The 20834-nt window shown below is 45.6% G+C and overlaps 1 protein-coding gene across 3 annotated transcripts in view; it reads right to left on the bottom strand.

Annotated features, from left to right (window-relative positions):
• LOC101936372 (uncharacterized) overlaps positions 1–19201 on the bottom strand; it is a 79195-nt gene extending 59994 nt beyond the window's left edge. For 2 of the 3 annotated variants that reach the window (XM_065555616.1, XM_065555618.1), the window contains exons 1-3: positions 19067–19201; positions 18410–18578; positions 17361–17516 (exon numbers count right to left, since the gene is read on the bottom strand). In XM_065555616.1, coding sequence (XP_065411688.1) covers positions 17361–17516; positions 18410–18460 — 207 coding nt within the window. In that variant the 5' untranslated portion in view covers positions 18461–18578; positions 19067–19201. Of the gene's footprint in view, positions 1–17360; positions 17517–18409; positions 18595–19066 lie in introns of those variants that run through there. The other variant, XM_065555617.1, reaches the window with a different exon arrangement.
• Between the last annotated feature and the right edge of the window lie 1633 nt (positions 19202–20834).

Raw genomic sequence — 20834 nt, 5'->3', positions numbered from 1 at the left:
CTACGCTGACAGGAGGGCTTCTCCCCTCAGCGTAGGTACTCCACCTACCCGAGAGGCTGTAGCTAGGTTGACAGGAGAATTTTTCCCAACGCTATCTCCAGCATTGCTCAGGGGTGTGGATTTTTCATACCCCTGAGTGATATAGTAATACTGACCTAATTTCCTAGTGTAGACCAGGCCTCAGTGTAGGAACACAACCTCCCTGAGTGATGTTAGCTACGTTCACAGAAGCACTCTGCCATAGGCATAGCTGTGTCTTTGCTGGGGGTTTTGTCAGCAGAGCTATGTCGGTTGGGATGGGGGGTTTTCACACCCCTGACCGATGTAGCTACTAGTCACATAGCCCTAGCACCAACCTAACGTATACATATACATTATATATAAACACTGTCAAGATCATCTCCTATAGATTCGTTTACTTTCAGGGGAGAGCTTAATATTTTCTGTTTCTATCACAATAATGTCCGTCTCATTTGTATAAAGTGCCCAGGTCTCTCCCGCATTATTTCCCTGAACCCTCTAGGATGATATACACAGCAAGCGACAACACATTGATCTATTTCTGCTCCCTCAGATTACTGGGCTAGATCATCAACTGATATAAATAGAGCTCTGCCAATTTACACCAACTGAGGATCTGGCCCAAAATATCCAATTCCTACTTTGCTGGTATTTAAATAAATCCAGATGTATACAAATGCATACAAGGCATTCACCAAACAACCATAACACTGACTCACAGGACACAACACTTTACTTCTCCATTCACACAAGGTAATTAAAAAAGACTTAAAATAATTTCGAAGTATAAATTACCAACATATGAAACTCCAGCGCCCTTGCAGCTAAGTATATGAACACTGCCCTGCAAGGTTATTTCCACATATGACTTATAATGAAAGAATACCAACACTTCAATTATTAACTATTTGCCCATTACGCAACCCAATTAGGTATTGACCATTGATACAGGTACCTATTTCTCACTTAAAATAAATTAGAAGTTATGTGAAATAGACTAGAATAGCAGGGGCACCTGAAGGAGAAGGGGGACACTGGTAAGCAAAGAATTGTGACCTGGAGAACATAGGCTTGTTTTATGACTCACCCTCCCTGTTTCCTGCATAGCAGAAGGTTACACACCACTGGAATTTGGAGCATCTGTTGGTGGCAGCATTGGGTTAGATCACATATGCTCTGGCGGCTGAGCTGAGTGCTACAGGAACAGAGGGGAGAAGCTTCAGACTGACGGCTGCTGTGCTATATAAGCCTGCAACCGAGTACCTGTGAGCTGCTCCTGTGGCTGGCTGCATTAGGGGCTTCTGTAGGAGCAGGGATGGAAGGCAGGAGACTTTCAGGTAGTCACTTGCTGCTTTACCCACAGCTGCAAGGGAGAAGGCATTAGGGAGAATGGCTGATTTTCTCGGTTCTGCACCCCACCTAGGGTAATCTGTGGTCCCTAAAGGGTATTGCTAGTTTGGAAACACTGGATTAGGAGCTGCATTCCATCTGTAGCTCCTTGCTCACACTTGGGCCTCAGTGCACTGGGCTAGTTGGGAGTTCTACAGCTTCCCTACCACCTCTACTACCATTCCCAACTCAGCTGTTATGTGCTTCACAGTTTCCACCTTCTTAACCAGACTTAATAGCTTGTTCGGCTTAGGAGATACACAATAATTCTGAGACAAACTTTGGCCTCATAGGTTCTGAGGATGTCATAAGATGCACACTCAGGTAGCTACTATCTTCTTTATAATTCCACAAGGATGCAAATTGGGCTGGGAGAACAGCAATTAACCTGGGGATCCGGGCTGAGAACGAGCTGACTGCTAGCAGATAGGATGTTCTGCCTTTCTTCATCCACCTGAACACTTCTCTAGATCAAACTTGAGAGCATGAACATTGGAAATCTGCAAGTTCTTCTTTGAGGATTTTAAATGCTTGCTCATATTTGTCCTTCCATCCAGACTTGTAGAGCATTTTCTTCTTCCTCACATTTGAGAAGCAGTAATAAAGACAGCATTACTCACAAAACTGCAGTAGAAGCTGCCGTCCCTGCGCAAACCTTCATCTGGCATTTAGTGGTGGGTATGGGCCAGTTTTTAAGAGTCTCTACCTTCCTGGTTCCAGTTTAGATTATCCACTCCCCACGGTGTGTCCTATATGTGCTATCTCAACCATGCCAAACTCACGTTTTTCTATCTTGAGCATCAAGTCCTGCTGATAAGCACTGTCCTTGTGTGTTATAAGAAAGAGTCCAGTCTCTGACTGTACATGGCTATGTTGTTGTTATAGGTCACTGCAAATTTGTCCAGACCTGTCAGCACTCCATTAATCAGCCTCCACAATGTAGCTAGCGCATTCTTCATGCTGACAGACAACATCAGGAACCCATGTGATCTAATTTAATTTTACAATAGCAGACTCTAGCCTGTCCCCCTATCTTTGTTAAGTCAATTATGGTCACATTCTAGACCAGCCCCAGCTTCTCCTTTAAATAATCTATTCTGGGTATTGGAAAGGCATCTGCCACAATGACTATTCCTTTTATGGTAACCCCTACAAAACAGGTGTATCCATCTGGTTTCAGAATTAGGACTAGTGAAGCCAGGGGCTTTTTGATGGCTCAGTGACCCTAGCTGAGTTATACCAGCTATTATTATTCGTCAGGTGACAGCCTGTACTCAGCACTGTACAAGATACAAATATAAAAACAGTCTTTGTCCCAGAAGGCTTACAATGTAGAAGATAGAAACAGAAAGACAAGAGGCAAATTTTCCCTCATAATTTAGTATTATAAGATTTCATGACTGATCATCTGTTTAATGTCCTAAGTCCTTGGTATTCATGTGATTTGCACTCCAGTTTCCATGTATTCAGCCACAGGCTTGGCACAATGTTTCTTCACAGACTGTTCCAAGAGGAAGTGTTTCTGTGATGAACTGATGGTTGAGGTTCTTGAGCAGGCCAACAAGCAGGTCCCGTACCAGGAGCAGAGAGACTTAAGACTGGAGGAAAGGCATGCTCACAGGCAGGAGGGCAGTCTAAGGCTTGCTGCACAGCTGGAGGACAAGGTTTCAGCATGGGAGCAGGCCCTTGCTAGGGAGTTCCTAGACAGGAATGGTGCCAAAGGGAGAAGGACAGAGCTCTGAAGAGAGAACTGTTTGAGCGGCTCATCTCAATCATGGCTGCAAGATTCTGCTGTCTCTTTCACCCCGCAGCCTGATTCCCCTGCAACGTACCCTCAGTCCAGAAACAGCTTGGAAAACTCCATGTCTGGGTGGCCAATGCAATCTGACCCTCTGAGTGTCTGGGCAGGACAACTAAACCCCATGCAACCCTCTGCCTTGACCTCCTTTCCAGAGGATATCTCCACCCCCAACTGCGAAGTGCACAGAAAATGGGGAAGGAAGGGAAAGGAGAATGAGGGGTCTGGGGACATGAATGCTAGGGGATTTCTGTCTTGTTTGTACTTGCTGATGAACTTTTGTTTGTTTTGGAAATGTTCTTTTGTAACCGGTGTTTGGTTGTTGTGATGGCAGCTGGCCTGCCTGGCAACAGGTGACTGTTGTACTGTTTTAACACAGGTTTATAAATAAAGTCTTTTACATCAGTGTGATGGGGCAGAGTGGCCCCGCACTGATACCGTTGGGGTTAACCCTTCCTTCCTAGCAGAGGAAGCCACACCCCGGAAGCTCTGCTGGGCATGCTCCCAGGGGAGAACCGGTATAAAAGCCTGCAGGCCAGCTCACTCTGGGCTGACCACTGGAGGAGGACACACGCTGCTAGCTCTGGAGGAGGGAGAACCTGCGCGCCAGGATCCGGGAGTCATCCATGCCGAGACACTCCCTGAAACCCCAACGGCGGATGTCCCAGGAGGGGAACAGACCAGAGGACCCCCCGCAGCAGATGAACTGGCATTCATGATAGGAAGTAGAACTTTATAGACAAACGGCATTAGAACTGCATTGACGCTCGACATGTTGCAGGCGGATCCCCGCTGAGCAAGTGGTGAGAGGAGCTTGCCACTACCAGGGCCCTGGGTTGGGGCTCGGTGGAGAGGGCGGGCCCGAGTCCCCCTACCACCTCACCCCTGAACCGTGAGGAATACTAGAGACCCCGGCTGTTAGGCTGCGCTACCCTGCTCGTAAGGGGGGTTATATGGACCCCGGCTGCTAGGCCACGCTACCCCACTCGTGAGAGGGGTTGTAGGGACTCGGGCTGCTAGGCCGCGCTACCCCGCTCGTAAGGGGGGGTTGTAGGGACTTGGGCCGCTAGGCCGCGCTACCCCGCTCGTAAGGGGGGGTTGTATGGACTCTGGCCGCTAGGCTGCACTACCCCGCCAGACAGGGATGATAGTGGGGAAGAAGGCCAAGAGGCCGTAACCGACCGCCTGCAGAGAGGCGGATGCAAGGACTCGAGAGTGGTGAGCCGCCGACACCCCATCCTACCCCTGCCACAAAGAGGCGCTGCGGTGCCAGGCCTGCCACAGTCAGCATCAAGAAAATTTGCTATCCTACAATCATGATTTGCAATAATAAGGAACATGATCAGGAACAATTAGGAATTAGTAAGCAAATACTATTGCTCTATACAGTTAGGTACAGCAATCCACACTTCAATCACTTCCTTATATGAATCTGTACTGTGAATCACCCCTGCCCTCCTTTTCCTAAACCATTCACAACTACATTGCCTGGCAATCAAGCCCCCGCCCCTCCCAAGCACTGAACCCAGGAAGAAATGGCTCACCTCTGGCTCCACAAAGATTTTGAAGAGTGCAGCAATATTTTGTGACGGTCCTAGGGAGTCTGGGATATGATTGGTTTCACTTGGGTCTGCATGCTGCAGTATGGATTCCAGAGTCCCAGGTTTGAGCCCGGGTTAGAAAAGTCTTAAAGTAGGGTTAAGAATCAGTGCAGACTCTCAAGCCCCGGGTTCTCTAATACAGGTCAGCTGACTCAAATCCCCCTAATCGTGTGCTTACATTGCCGTGTAGACATCCCTTGGTCAGTGAGAAATAGTTGTGAATGACTTATCCCATTTGCTGTGCTGCTCTAGTGAAGTTTGCAAAAGGATTTAATGAAAACTTGTGTAGGATAAGTATAAAATTAAAGAATTAAAGTTAGCTTAAGTTTGGTTAAAGAAATACATATGTTATAAAGGAAGGCCCTGACTAGTAAGTAGAAGGCAGGCCTTGAAATAATAAGTTATAAGGCCAGAAGGAATGAAGTAGAGAGGATGTCTGGTTCAAAGAATAACTATTGAGATAAAGGGAAGTTTCTAAAAACAAGGCCTCTGATCGACAGGGGTGCCTGCAGATGGTTTTAAATGAAACAATGAGAATGTGTCTTAAAATGAGCCAACACGACCCTTTCCCAACCCACACACCTGTGTAAAAGCCTACGTGACCCCAGGTGCAATGGAAAACTGTTGGACAGCAAGGAGGAAGGAAGGAAAGGTCTTGGGAAGAGAGACGATTGTAAGTCTTATCTGGATTAAGACTGGAAATACGGGTGAACTGTCTCAAATTGGTTTTTAGCTGGTCAGTAATTGGCAATGACATCACTTGTTTGATGAAATACTTATACATGTTTTGTTACTGTTTAGATGTAGCAAATTGCTTATTATTTAGGCTTTTTAGGCATGTTTAGAGCAATTGTATAAGTACCATTTGGCCTTTGGATTTAATAAAGGAATTTATGGTTAAATTAGTGTTTGGTGGTTTCCCATATTAATATTAATAATTTCAAATATTATTAATCATTCCAACCCCTTGAAAATCAGCCAATTGGTCTGGAGTTGATAGTGATGATATTAGAGCTTCACTCCATGTTTCTCCCAAAGTCTCCTATTCATTCTGAATTTAAAATCACTGTTGGCAGAAGATTTCTCCTTGAGAAAATCCAATCAGTCAAAGTATCTGTGAATTTATTGGACTTGATGGGACTCAGTGATACACCTTCAAGGTCCAATATTCTACCATTGAGAGGCAAAAGCTCTGCCCTGTTGTGACAGCATGCTTAGTGGTCCCCTGAAAGCAACTCCTACCCCTTGAAAGAGAATGGTTTTAATAGGCCTGGGTACAAGGGCAGCTTTCCTATGTCATATGTCTTCCCCACTCCTCTGTCTTGCATGACATGTGGTAATATCCTGTCACACAAAAATGGCCAGAAGAAATTCTTAAGGATGTGGGCTCAAGTTCTTTTTTACCCCATGTGCCCAGCAAGAGGGATGTTCAGGGCAATTTTTAGCAATTGTGTGCTGTATGACTGAGGTATAAGGTTGTGGCTTACCCTTTCATTTCCCCCCACTTCTTTCCTGGTGTGTACCTATGCCCAGTAAACAGTGTTATCATGACTCAGAATCTAAAGATCACTTAGAGGATCTAGGGGGAGGTAGCTGGTTTTATGTTGTCGGGGCCTCAAGTTTCCTATCAAATATGGTATTCCTGGATACTCTACTCCACCTGAATGGTGAAGATGCTGCACTAAATGAGCACAACCCCACTCCCTCAACACACATACACAAAAGCCCATGTCCTTCCATCCTGCAAAATATATAGAGAGAGTTCTCTCTGGTCCTGTAATGGGCCTGCTTGAAAGACAGTGAGAGCAGCTTCTTTAATGGTACGTTGTTTGACAAGCCCAGACTAGCAGTGCGGTTAAACCTGCAACTGCAGGGGACTGTTGCTGGCATGCAGCATGAGGAACTAGGTGTGACATAGACCTATGTGGTGATGACTTGAACCTGTAGGGAATCTGGGTGTTTCCCATTTTATCATGGCCCTGGCTGGCGCAAATCACAAGTTTCTCTGTTCTCTTGTTTAATGGAAACCTCTGTTGCCAGCTCTCAAGATTTAATCAGGTATCTCACCATTTTGTGTGCTTTTCTTTAAGCCCCACATCCTAGAGTCAAGCAGTTATATGAGAGTCTCAGCTTTCATTTTTAAAAACAGTATGTTTCTAGCCCTCATGCTTGCAAAGACAAGTTGGAAAATTTGACCTGAGCGCACCCTAAAGACTCAGAAACCAGAAGGCAAAGAAAAAGAGCTTTTTTTTTAATCTCATGACTTTTGAATGTTGTGTTTGGCAACACTGCAACTAGCTCTGCTGTTTTGGTGGTTAGAAAAGGAAAGTGTTCTCAGCTGTGGAACAAACTGTCAACAGAATTGAGGCTGACCAAGAGTTCTTGCCACCCTGGCTTTATTCGTCAGGCTTGCTCCTAGAATATGAACAGGGCTGGCTCTAGGCACCAGCCCTCCAAGCATGTGCTTGGGGCGGCATTTTCTAAGGGGTGGCACTCCGGCCCCCCTTTTTTTATTTTTTTGTTTGGGGCAGCATTGCCAGGAGCCGGCCCTGGCACTCGCCCTGTCAGCGCAAGCCGGGATCCGCGCCCCCTGCCCAGCCCAGCGGCGCCCTGCACAGCCCATTTGGGGAAATGCCGTGCCGCCCTGGGGAGACTTGGAGCGGCAGCAGGACCCCTCCTCCCTCCCTGGCCCCGCTTCCCTCCCTCCCCAGCTCCTCACACACTCCGGGAGCCCCTCTCGCTGCCGCACCCGGGATCCCAGAGTGTGTGAGGAGCCGGGGAGGGAGGGAAGCGGGGTCCCTGTAGCCGAGCCCAGGCTGCGGCGGCGGCAAGAGGGGCTCCCAGAGTGTGTGAAGAGCCAGGGAGGGAGGGAAGTGGGGTCCCCTGGAGCCGAGCCTGGGCTGTGGCAGTGAGAGGGGCTCCCGGAGTGTGTGAGGAGGTGAACGGCTGGCTGGGCTCGTCAGTGCTGAGCAGGTAGCCCCGCAGCCGGAGATCCTCGCCTTCCCGCCCGCCGGGGCTGGGCCAGGGCGCGGTGAGGCTGAAGAGCAGCAGGTCCGGGGGCTCTCCAGGTCCTCGGCCACCAGCATGTCGGGGGTGAGGGTGGTGAGCATGAACTGATCCACCTAGGCCACCAGCAGCACTGCGAAGCCCAGGGAGGGGGCTGTGTTCTCCGCACCACCCCACAGCCGCACCGCCACCTGGAAGTACTCCTGCTCCGTGCCGCCCAGCAGCTCCACCCGCATGGGGACAGAGTCGTGGCTGGGCCAGGGCTCGGCCACCGTGTGCTGGTAGCGGATCCCACATTTGGGGGGGAGCCCAGTGCTGGGGCGGCAGGGGATGTGGGGGGGGGGAAGAGAGAGCCCAGTGCTGGGGCAGCAGGGAGTGCAGGTGGGGGGGGGGGGCCTCTGGTGGGCGCGGGGGGGGAGGGGAGCCAACATTTTTTTTGCTTGGGTCAGCAAAAAACCTAGAGCCGGCCCTGAATATGAACCATTAAATTGCTGCAGACTGGCCATGCTACTCCTGGAAATAACAACCTGGACTTAACTTCTCCAAAGTAAACGGCTTTAATTCAAGGGGGAAAGTGAAAGAACTTGTCTCTTTCCTAAAGTTACATAATAGTGCTAGACACTATGGCCATGAGTGCTTTAGAAATGCTAACAATAGTAAATAATGATTTCTTCCCCTGTAACCACTAAAACAGGAAGTGCGGGGGCAAAGTTCACACTCATATAAAGAATGGGCTAACTTCTGTTATTTGACTATCCTATCAGCTGCATGAATGTAATTACCAGGGTTATGGGTACACAACTGGTAGGCCTACAGGGGAGAAGAGAATGGAGATATGAGAGAGAGAAACACCACACTCACACAATAACTCTCGATAGCCAATATTTAGAACAATGACAACCACCACCGGACTCTAAAAAGGTATGTGTAGCATTTGTGGTGTTCTCATACCAAGGACTTGCAGCTGTTTATCCCGATGCAGGTGTAGATAGAGCTTTGCCAAACACCAGGTACGTGTGGGAGAGCTGCAGAGGGAAGGCTGTGCTTCAGCACATCCTGTTTTGAACTGTTTCATCAGGCTTAACCTATAATTATTTTTAGGAGTAGATCTCACAGCACCCCAAGGATATTCACTCTTTCACTCTTTCCCCCATTTTGTTCTTAATAACCCCACACTGAATCAACAATTCTTCTAGCCATGGAGCCCTGGGTCTCTTCCAGCTACCCTCAAGTTTGCTCAGAGGTCAGAGGAGAGCTGTTCTGCAGCCAAGGCCGGCTCTGGCTTTTTGGCCACCCCAAGCAAAAAAACCGAATAAAACAAAAAAAACCCCTGCGGCGCAGTCGGAGCGCGGGTGCAGGGGGACCGGCTGGGGGGGGGAGCGGGCGGGAGAGAGAGAGAGAGAAGGGGGTGGCCAGGGCTACGCGGCCCATCCCGCTGCGCCGCCTCCTGCTGCCTACCACGCGGGCTCCGCTCCGGTCGGTGGGGAGGGAAGGAAGAGGACTGCCCTGCAGGGTGCTCTGGTTCTCCGCGCCGCCGCCCCCTACAGGGCGGCCGGAGTGGAACAAGAACAACAACAACAAAAAAAGCGGCCGTGCCACCCTAGGATTGGGCAGAATGCCGTCTCCAACAATCTGCTGCCCCAAGCACCAGCTTGCTCAGCTGGTGCCTGGAGCCGGCCCTGTCTGCAGCATTCCCAAGCCACTGAGCAAAGCAGCAAGCTTGAGACACACACTTGATTCTACTATGCGGCTCTGAGTTACTTCCTAAACCATTTACAGTTTTTTTACTTTGAACCCTAATCCAAAAACACCCCAAAGCCACGCACACACAAAGGGGACTCTTTGAAGCAGTTGTCTGCCAAACATACAGAAAGCAAATGGATTTTAGAAAATTAATTCCCCACAGTTGAGTCAGGAGGGAAAGCACAACATACAAACTCTAAAATGGCCTAACCTGGATTTTTTATTAGTGAGATTAAAAAACACAAGAAAGTAACTGGTGATAAAACCTCAGTGAAATGAGTTCAGAAAGTCTAGAAAGAAAATTTTTAAGAATAAGTGAAGTTCAGGAGGTAGAAAAACATGTTTGAAATGTTATTCCATAATGAGACTATTTCTAAAAATTGATAAAATTAAAAAAAAGTAAAAATAAACAGAATATGAGAGAAAACAAACTGAATTGAGGATTGAAGCAGTTCTTGTCTCTGGGACCATCTAAAACCAGATTCCTAAAAATGGAGCTTAGAAACTAGTAACAACAACACTGGGATTTCTAAGTGACTAATCATATCATTAGGAGGGTGTCAGCTTCCAAATATGGTGTAATATTTCTAAAAGGAAGCCCCCTCCTACACTCAAATGGAATAGTAGAGGTGTGGCTTTGCTTACAGTTGCAAAGAAGAATCTTATTCACCTGGCCTGTGAAATGAAAAGTTGGGTGTGCCAGGCATTAATGATACCTATTATCTCTCTATAGGTTGTCAGACTATTTTGCAATCTCTTATGTGATAGCAACTCATTGTTTCTAAGGGCTTTGCACAGTGGGAGCACTTTTCTTGGCTTTGTTTTCTACTTCACATCCAAGTCATATTCTGCTGCTTCTAATAGAGAGTTCATCTCAAAGAGCTTGGCAGTTATACAAGGGCAGGAACTGTACTTTTGAGAAAAGGCCTGGGGAGAAAGGGTATGGAGGTGTGCTGGGAAAAAAGGGTGGAACTAATCAAAAGGTAGCACCATATGACAATATACGATGCATGTATTCTCTATTGAAAAATTACCAAATGCTACTTATGTATATCAAAGAACTGAATGTGTGCTCTAATCAGCTATACAGCTGAATGATAACCCTCTCTATCCCCAAATATCCATTGTCCTGGTGGGGACAGCAGTAAAAAAGATGGTTGGTGTCTTGTCTTTGCCAATTCATTTACATATTTGAGAAGTTCTGAATGGTTTAGAACAATTATTATTGGGTCACCCCTGGAATCGTTGTTACAAAGAAGCATCTAATGGGATTAAATAAATCTGGCTATACATACTTTACACAGATTATATCATAGGTGCTCCCATGAGATTTAGCTACCTGCAGAGATGGCAGAATTTACTAGGTTGCTGGAAGGACAAGTCTTTTAGTACTCATACATTTGTTTATCCACAGGAAGCTGCCATATTAGGAGGCTTTGTCTTCTCCAATAACCTTACAGTACCAGGAATACTGATTTACTGGCATGGTCATCACATTTCATGTCTTATGAAAGCTCACTCTTTTGGTTGAAGTTCTTTTGGGAATGTCAGATCAGGATGAGGAGTCCATGGCTATTGCTGGTGTATCTTACCTTCAAGTATTATTTTATACAGTGACTGCTTATCTCTTATCTGCCACCTGAACATTTCTGTAATTTGGTCATTTCACAGGAGAACCAAGATGGCATATTTCATGGAAGAGCCATGGGGCATTCCACCCCTATTGTGATGACCTGTGCATGAGAAATATGCATGAGAAACTATTAAGTAACAAAATAGACTATAGCAATTGATGTCATTGAGGATCAAGCCAATAGCTGGTAAATTTGATTTAGACCCTTTTGGTGCTCAATGAACTAAAATGTAATTGAACTTTTGTAATTTCACTTATGTTTATTTATAACTGATTATTACATTTTTAGGGATTATTTATAGCCAATGAATGGCATATAATAGAATTTAATTTTAGCTTATATTTCCAGACAGCACTCTTCTGTCTACACTTCTGTTAAGAAACCATGTTAATTCAAAAGTGTGTTCTTGAAACACTATACCTAAGGCCCTAACAAATTCATGTCTATTTTGGTCAATTTCATGGTCATAGGATTTTAAAAATAGTAATTTTCATGATTTCAGCTATTTAAATCTGAAATTTCACAGTGTTGTAATTGTAGGGGTCCTGACCCAAAAAGGAATTGTGAGGGGATCGCAAGGTTATTGTGGGGGAGTTGTGGTACTGCTACCCTTACTTCTGCACTACTGCAGGCGGCGGTGCTGCCTTCAGAGCTGGGCATCTGGAGAGCAGTGGCTGCTGGCCAAGAACCCAGCTCTGAAGGCAGAGCCACCACCACCAGCAGCGCAGAAGTAAAGATGGCATGGTATGGTATTGCCATCCTTACTTATGCACTGCTGCCTGCAGAGCTGGGTCCTCAGTCAGTAGTCACCACTCTCCGGCTACCCAGCTCTGAAGGCAGCAGCATAGAAGTAAGGGCGGCATGGTATGGTATTGCCACCCTTACTTCTGTGCTACTGCTGGCAGGGTGCTGCCTACAGAGCTGGGAGCCTGGCCAACAGCTGCCGCTCTCCAGCTGCCCAGTTCTGAAGGCAGAGCAGAAGTGAGGGTGGCAATACACAACCCTCCCCCCAAATAACCTTGTGACCCCTGCAACTCCCTTTTGGGTCAAGACTCTGGTCTCCTCCATGAAATTGGTATAGTATAGGGTAAAAACACACAAAAGACCAGATTTCACGGTCCGCGATGCGTTTTTCATGGCCGCGGATTTGGTAGGGCCCTAACTATACCCATAGAAAGTCTGCCAAGTTCTCAACTTAGTCAAGCAAATGTTCATTAAGATTCAAATATACGTGAACTGGTTATAATTGGACAGCACAGTGGGGCCTAGTCCATTACTGGGGCCCCTAGGCCCTACCACAATACCAGTAACATAGTAAAATTGACACTCAGTATACAAACTCAGGGGGAAAAAAGACAGAAATCACAAAGATATTTGGAAATTTGCTACCTGCTGACATGAGTTCTAAAAAAAGTTCTAAAAAAATTAGACTAAGGGCTTGTGTACACTACAAAATTAAGTCGACTTTGTCTAATTCGACCTTGAGCCTCCGAATTAATTAAGTCGTTTGTGCAGGGCTACACCATGCTTATTGTCTTGAAGGAGTGTGTCCTCACTAGCAGCACCTGCCTGGATGCACCTACATCATGGATAGCTATCCCAAAGTGCAACTTGCTGCAGTGTGTTTTGGGAAGTTTGTGCAATGCCTCATGGACAAAACATCATCGCAGGGGAGAATGGGAACATTGCTTCAGCATCCCATGATGCACTGTCCTCCCTCCCTCATATCAATGGCAAACAACCCAGTGGTTTTCGTGCCTTAAAACTGCCAAGTGAACGCCATAACCCCAGAAGCATGGAGCCTGCTCAGTTGTGCACTCTTGCTGTGAGCATCTCAAACACCTCGCGCCTTCTCCTGCAGTATTTCCAGAGCTGAAGTAGGGTTTGCCGCATGGAACGTAGCAATGTCCTGAGAACAGCCCTGCTGCAAGCTATTGCAAAAAGCAATTCATAGTTGCTGCTGGCAGTCACAGAGCAGCTGCTCTCTGTTAAGCGCCATTTCTGGTCCTATGAAACAAGCACTGACTGGTGGGACGACATCATTTTACAGGTATGGAATGACAAGAAGCAGTGGTTGCAGAACTTTCAAATGCGGAAGGCCACCTTCCAGGAACTTTGTTCAGAGCTCTCCCTTTCCCTTCAGTTCAGGAACCCCATATTGAGAGCTGCTCTGACAGTGGAGAAGCGAGTAGCAATCACTATTTGGAAGCTTGCAATGCCAGACAGTTACCGGTCAGTGGGGAATCAATTTGGAGTAGGTAAATCAACTGCGGGAGTTGCTGTGCTCCAAGTTGGCAGGGCTTTTAATCGACTTCTGCTATGAAAGGTAGAGAGTCTGGGAAATGTGCAGGACATAGTGGATGGTTTTGCCATAATGGTGGGGAGATAGATGGCACGCATATCCCCATCTTGGCACCAGAACGCCTTGCCAAAGAGTACATAAACCAAAAGGGATAATTTTCAATGGTGTTGCAAGCGCTGGTGGATCATAGGGGGTGTTTCACCGACATCAATGTAGGATGGTCGGGAAAGGTGCATGACGCACGCATCTTTAGGAACTTGGGTCTGTTCAAAAAGTTGCAATCCAGGACTTTCTTTCCAGACCACAAAATGAACATTGATGATGTTGAGATGTCTATAGTTATCCTGGGGGACCCAGCCTACCCCTTGTTCCCATGGTTCATGAAGCCATACACCGGACATCTGGACAGCAGTAAGGAAAGGTTCAACCATAGGCTCAGCAAGTGCAAAATGGTGGTTGAATGTGCCTTTGGTCATTTAAAAGGGCGCTGGAGAAGTTTTACTAACAAGGTTGTACCTTAGTGAAGAGAACATCCCATTCTAGCTGTCTGCTGTGTGCTCCATAATATCTGTGTGGAAAAAGGGGGAACATTTTCTACAGGGATGGGCAGTTGAGGCAGATCACATGGCAGCCATTTCTGAGCAGCCAGACACCAGGGCAATAAATAGAGCAAAGCAAGCCATTTCAGTAATGAGTCACAGTAATGTGAGCTGCTTGTCTGCACTGTGCTTTCCCAAAGCTTCATCTGGCTTGTAACACAGTCCCTGTAAAGCCAAACCCCTGCCCAAGCCCACTGCTTCTACTCAATAAAGAACATTTATTTCTCAAATCTATTTACTTTTATTTAACAAACATAAGTAAAGAGGGAGAACAGAAAGAAAAGGTAAAGGGGTTGTAAAATTGGACCATGAGAATCATTTTCAGCTGTGTAACATAACACCGCATTCTAGACCATCAAAGGTCTGTGAATAGGCGCCTTCTGTTCCTTATAACTCAGGGGGAGGGTAAGTGAAAGGGATAATGGACTTTTCTCCCACGCCTCATGGAACACTTGGGGGAGGGTGATTCTGCACCAGGCGATGCTGGCTGGCTGGCTGTCTACTAGGGTCTGCAGATGGACTCCACCTTCCTGCTTCTGTTCCTGCAGTTCAACCAGATGCCTCAACATATCTGATTGGTCCCTCATAATCTGAAGCATCTTATCCTGCGCCGCACACTCATGCTCACGGGAACCTTGGCGGCTCTCCAGGTCCATGTCTAACTTCTCAGACAGTGAAATCCTCCACGCTCTCAGCTCTGTCTCAGCTTTCCCAGAAGCGTTCACTATCTTGGTGAACACATCCTCCTGCATTCTTTCTTCTCCTTCTAATCAGCGAAAGTCTGCCCAGAAACCTCCTGCAAAGGATTGCAGAGTACCTCCATAAAAGTTTCCTAGAGATATCTATGGAGCATTCCTGGGCTATCCCAGTCCACATAAACAGTCTTTTCTGGAGGCCACCCTCTGCATAGCTGGAGCGGCCTCTTGTAAGCGGAGAACCACAGCACATCGCTTTTTCTTCACAGTACACATGGAATACCACCGCATGTGTGTGCCCATTAAAGTTTAATTGGACTCTGATTATAACTGTTTACTCACCAGAGGTGCCTACCCAGCATCACCGTTGGCCACTGTGATGTCCTGTGACCCACAGGGCTCCAGGGTTAAAATATTTCCTGGCTCTTGGGGAGAATGGATCCACCACTCGCCTGTCTCCCATTCTCTTCCTCCTCCTCTTCCTCATCATCCACCATATCATCCTCCCTGTTGTCCCTAGACTCACACACCTGTGAGGTGTCCACGTTGCTTGTGTGGGTACTGGTAGGGTCACTGTGAGAATCACATACAGATCGCTGTAGAACCAGCATATGTGGGGTTCCGCATCAGAACGACTGTTCACCTCCCTTGCCTTCTGGTGCCTTTGGTGAAGTTCTTTAATTTTCACACGCACCACTGTGTGTCCCTCATGTAGCCCTTCTCCCATTCCGCAAGCGATCTTTGCATAGATGTCAGCGTTTCTTCTGCTGGATCGGAGCTCTTCCTGCACAGACTCTTCGCCCCACATAGCAATGAGATCCACCACCTCCTGTGCAGACCAAGCTGGAGCGCGTTTGGGGTGTGTAGTCTCCATGATCAGCTGTGCTCAAGCTGGCATGCTCCCAATGCTGATCAAACAGGAAATGGGAAATCAAAAATTCCCAGGGCGTTAGCAGGGGAGGGTCTGTTTCCTATGTACCTGACTGCAGTGCAGCAGAGTTGAGAATGATCTCCAGAGTGGTCACAGATGAGCATTGTGGGACACCACCTGGAGGCCAATTAAGTCGAATTACACAACGCTGCGTCTGCAGTACCTCGCAGTCGACCCATGAAAATCGAATTAAGTGTTGCACCTCTCGCAGAGGTGGATTACAGAAGTTGACATTAGAGGTGACTTAGGTCGTTGTAAAGGACCCGGTAGAGTAGACACATACATTAACAGGTCGACTTAAGGCGGCTTCCTTCAACCTAACTCTGTAGTGTAGACCAGGCCTCATACACATACAAACCTTCTCTGAGTATTAATAACTCTGCAGGTTAAAAGTACATTATTCAAAATAAATTAACTTCCCCTGATTGTTTAGGGCCAGATTGTCAAAGGGATTTAGGTGCCTACTTGGATTTTCAAAAGCACTTAAGTTGGTTCGGCACCTGATTGCCATGAAAATCAATGGACATTAGAGGCCTAACCTGCTTAGGCTCTTTTGAAAATCCAGGGAAGTGCTTAGCTACATATTTGGATGACTAAATACCTTTGAAAATCTGGCCCTTGTAATTAGTCAGTCCCATACCTTGACGTTCGTGGTTGGATCTTCCTCTTGTTGTGAGCTGGAAAATTAAGTAGAATGGCTGAACAATAGCAGTATCCTTTAGAAGAAATATATGCTTCTTGTGCGTGCAAAATAGAATCAGCTGCATGGGCTGTGTGACCTTCCAAGAACCACTATAATTTGATATTAAGATCATTATAAAATAAGATTTGGTCATGCATGGAGCTCATTGCCTGGCTGATTCTGTATTGGTCTGACATAAAAATGGCTCTCCCCAATCCCCCGAAGAATATTATGGGCCAGATTGAGCCATCCATTTTCAGGTTAAATAGTACCATACGCCACAAATAGTCCCATTGATTTAAATGAAGCCCTGTACAAATATTTCAAATATGTTAATGGAAAGTGTGATGTGACGTTACCAGCTACTAAACAAGGAACCCCTTATACAGTTTCCTCAGTCACCTCTATAAAAAGTCGAAAAGCTTTCTTAGTGAAGTAGAACAGGAGTGTGCGTGTGTGCATGTGTATTAAAGAAAAATCTGCAAATTATGCAGTTTGGTTAGATGTTTAGCCATACCAATGTCTGTTGAAGCTACAGCAAACTTACACCATGTAGTAAATGCTGCACTGAAATAATAGTGAAGGAACAAGTGATGTTGTATTGTTTAACCTTTTCTATTTCAGCTTACAACTATATTCACTTAGAAAGATTCTACACAATTTCACACAGGACTTTTCTGCAGATTGTTTTAAAAAATCTGTTGTTTTCATTTAATCAACTTTATAAGTCCACCTTATTGACTAGCTTCATTTTTTCAAATCTTACCTGAAAAAAACATGTTTCTTGTGTATTTCTCATCTTCCCTTGGCCCTTATTTATTGTTTAATCTTGTTATATTTAACTCTGCAAAATGCGTTGGAATACAGGACTGTATGGCTATACAGAATAAAGTTGTGTTATGTTGCATTGCGGAGATCTATGTTTTCCTTAAACTCTTGTTTCTTTCCACCATTCCTACCTGCCAAGTCACACGTATTCCCCACGTAGAGTACACAGTCTCCTGGTAAATCATATAGACAAACAGCGAGCCCTCTGTTTCATGGCTGCTGTCCATTTCCCTTTTCTGTCCACTGTGTTGCTCCCTTTTAAGTGGCCAATTTGGGCAGCTGAACAGCTGGAAACATAAGAGACAAGGACTGAGTAAACCATAAATATAAATGAATACTTTATGTTGTTCCTTCTGTAAGAGAAACATTCCAGCCTTGGCATGCTAATATGTTTATTTAGCAAAAAACTATAGCTTCTGGAAAAGGCCAATGTTTCTAAAAAAAGCTTAACTACTGTAGTATTCTGTTTATTTCCAGTAGATATGGTTAAACCTCTCTAGTTTCGGTATCCTCAAGGAAACAGTTTTCAGTGGGACACACTGAATAATAGGACTGGAAAAAATAGTCAAAGACTTATTTACTATAAAAAAAATGACAGAGATATTCAGCATCTAGAGAGACCGTTTAGTCTCTGTGCTAATGCAGTTTTCTTCTAACATGCTTGTTCTGCTTGGCATAAAGTTAGGGATGGGAGAAACAACAATTCATCACCTAATTAAAGTCATCACTTGTTTTGAAGAGAGAGACAAAGTAGGTGAGGTAATACCTTTTACTGAGCTACACAGAGCTCTTCTGATCTGGTGAAGGAAACTGAGCTAAATGCAAGTTGGGACACATTGTGAAGCAGAAGGGGTAACACATGTTGGAGTTGGTCACTTGAAATGAAGTGGGAAATTGGGGGTTAGATGTTATGCATAGACCCCAATTGCCCACTTCATTTCAAGTGACTGCCTCCAAGTTCCAACATGTTACCCCTTCTACTTAACAATATGTATCATCTTGTATTTAGCTCAGCCACTCTGCTTCCTTTCCCAGAGCTCTGTGTACCTCAAAAGCTTGTACCTTCCACCAACTGACGTTGGTCCACCCACCCTGTCTCTCTCATATTCTGAGACCAACATAGCTACGACGACACTGTAAATTGCTTGTTTTAGTATGTTAGGAGTTGGAGGATTCTCACCCATTGTTGAAGTTTGCTTCCTCTTTTAAGGATGGAGAGAGAGAAAGTCATACATTTTTTAACTTTCCAAAATGCAAAATTTCTTCAAGTTCCAACCATCCCTAGAGAAGGTGGAGAAGAGCTTAAACCACCTCTGGGTCTTCAATAAAAGGCTGCTGTTGATCACTGTCTGGAAAAAGGAATAATGTCAACTACATCCCAAAGTTGGTCTACACAAGAATAAGATCCTAACTATAGGACTGGGTGAAAAATTTCCACCTAAATAGTTTTTTAACAACACATTTTTTTAACTAAAAGTGTTTTTTAACCAAAAGTTTTTGTTTAAAAAATTAAGACTATAAATTTTTTTTTGGCAATAACTGAAAACTTTCAGCCCCAAACTTTTGGTTTTCAGCCATAAAGTTTGTTTTTCAACAAGTCAAAAAAAAATTGTGAAAAGACACCCATTTTCTAATTAGATCTAATCATGATCAAACCAACACATCAAGTTAAAATAAATTAATGGACTGAGGCAAAGAGACACTTCACGTATTAAGTTGATTGGGCTGTTTGTTTTACAGTAATTTAGGTTAAGGCTTGTCTGACTCCATGTCTAATAATGTATTTAATCAAAGAGTATTCACCAGTGACCTCAGTGTAAGACAAATTAATACTTACCAATGTGCAACAGCGGATTTGGAGGAAACTTCTTATTCTGGTTCTTTTTCAGGCTTTCTCGTCTCTTCCCAATTTTCAGACTCTAATGAGGCAAACCCCCTGCTCTCCTAGTTTCAAGATAGTAATTCCTTTTGCTCTTACCCTCTTGCAGTTATTAGGCCATTTTCTGGCTATCCAACAACACTGGTCAATAAAAGTAAAATAATACAGGAAGCATAAAATGCATATGGTGTTTCCCCATACAAGGGAACCAGGGTTAAGGAAGAAAGGAGAGTAGCAGAATACGGACCATGGACTTCAGAAAAGCAGACTTTGACTCCCTCAGGGAACTGATGGGCAGGATCCCCTGGCCGAATAACATGAGGGGGAAAGGAGTCCAGGAGAGCTGGCTGTATTTTAAAGAATTCTTATTGGGGTTGCAGGAACAAACCATCCTGATGCGTAGAAAGAAGAGAAAGTTATTCACCTTGCAGTAACTGAGGTTGTTCGAGATGTGTGTCCCTGTGGGTGCTCCACTCTACGTGATGGTGCGTCCTGGCGCAGTTGATCAGAGATCTTCGGTAGCAGTGCCTAGTTGGGATGGATGCGCTCAGATGGTGTCTCGCGGTTTCGTTAGAATCTGCCTGAGCGCACATGTCCCGCGCCCCCCTCAGTTCCTTCTCTACCGTGGAGAAATCATACTAGTACTTCAAAATAGAGGGGAGGAGTGTGAGGAGGGGAGCACCCACAGGGACACACATCTTGAAGAACCTCAGTTACTGCAAGGTGAGTAACTTTCTCTTCTTCTTCAAGTGCTGTCCCTGTGGGTGCTCCACTCTAGATGAATGTGGAGCAGTACCCACTATGGTTGGTGGGACTTTGGAGATGCGGCAGTGAGTACTATAGAGAGTACTGTATGACCTACTATGGTGTCTGCCGTGTTATCCTGCGTGATATCATAGTGTTTGGCAAACGTGTTCAGATGACCATGTAGCTGATTTACAGATGTCAGGAATGGGTACGTTATGTAGGAAGGCAATGGATGTTGACATGGCTCGAGTGGAATGAGTTCTAATGCCTTCGGGCGGTTGAATATTTTGGATGCGGTAACAGGATCTGATGCAGTCAGAGATCCACTTGGACAGGCATTGCCTAGAGATAGCCGTTCCTTTCAATCTTTTGGTAATGGAGACAAAGAGTCATGGGGACTTACGAAATGGTTTAGTCCTGTCTAAATAAAAGGTGATTGCTCTCCTGATGTTGAGAGTATGCAGAGTTGCCTCGTGCGGAGTCTTGTGAGGTTTGGGATAGAAAGTAGGTAAGTATATTGGTTGGTTAAGGTGAACACCACCTTAGGGAGAAACTTAGGATGTGGTCTCAGGGTGACTTTGTCTTTGGAAAAGATTGTGTAGGGAGGATAGGCCATCAGGTCGCTTATGAGGAGAAGTTGAGGGAACTGGGATTATTTAGTCTGTAGAAGAGAAGAACGAGGGGGGATTTGATAGCTGCTTTCAACTACCTGAAAGGGGGTTCCAAAGAGGATGGATCTAGATTGTTCTCAGTGGTACCAGATGATAGAACAAGAAGTAATGGTCTCAAGTTGCAGTGGGGGAGGTTTAGGTTGGATATTAAGAAAAACTTTTTCACTAGGAGGGTGGTGAAGCACTGGAATGGGTTACCTAGGGAGGTGGTGGAATCTCCTTCCTTAGAGGTTTTTAAGGTCAGGGTTGACAAAGTCCTGGCTGGGATTAGTTAGTTGGGAATTAGGTCCTGCTCTGAGCAAGGGGTT

Source organism: Chrysemys picta, chromosome 8 (genome assembly GCF_011386835.1).
Source record: "Chrysemys picta bellii isolate R12L10 chromosome 8, ASM1138683v2, whole genome shotgun sequence".
Taxonomy (NCBI): Eukaryota; Metazoa; Chordata; order Testudines; family Emydidae; genus Chrysemys; species Chrysemys picta.
This window is presented reverse-complemented; position numbering and strand designations above follow the sequence as displayed.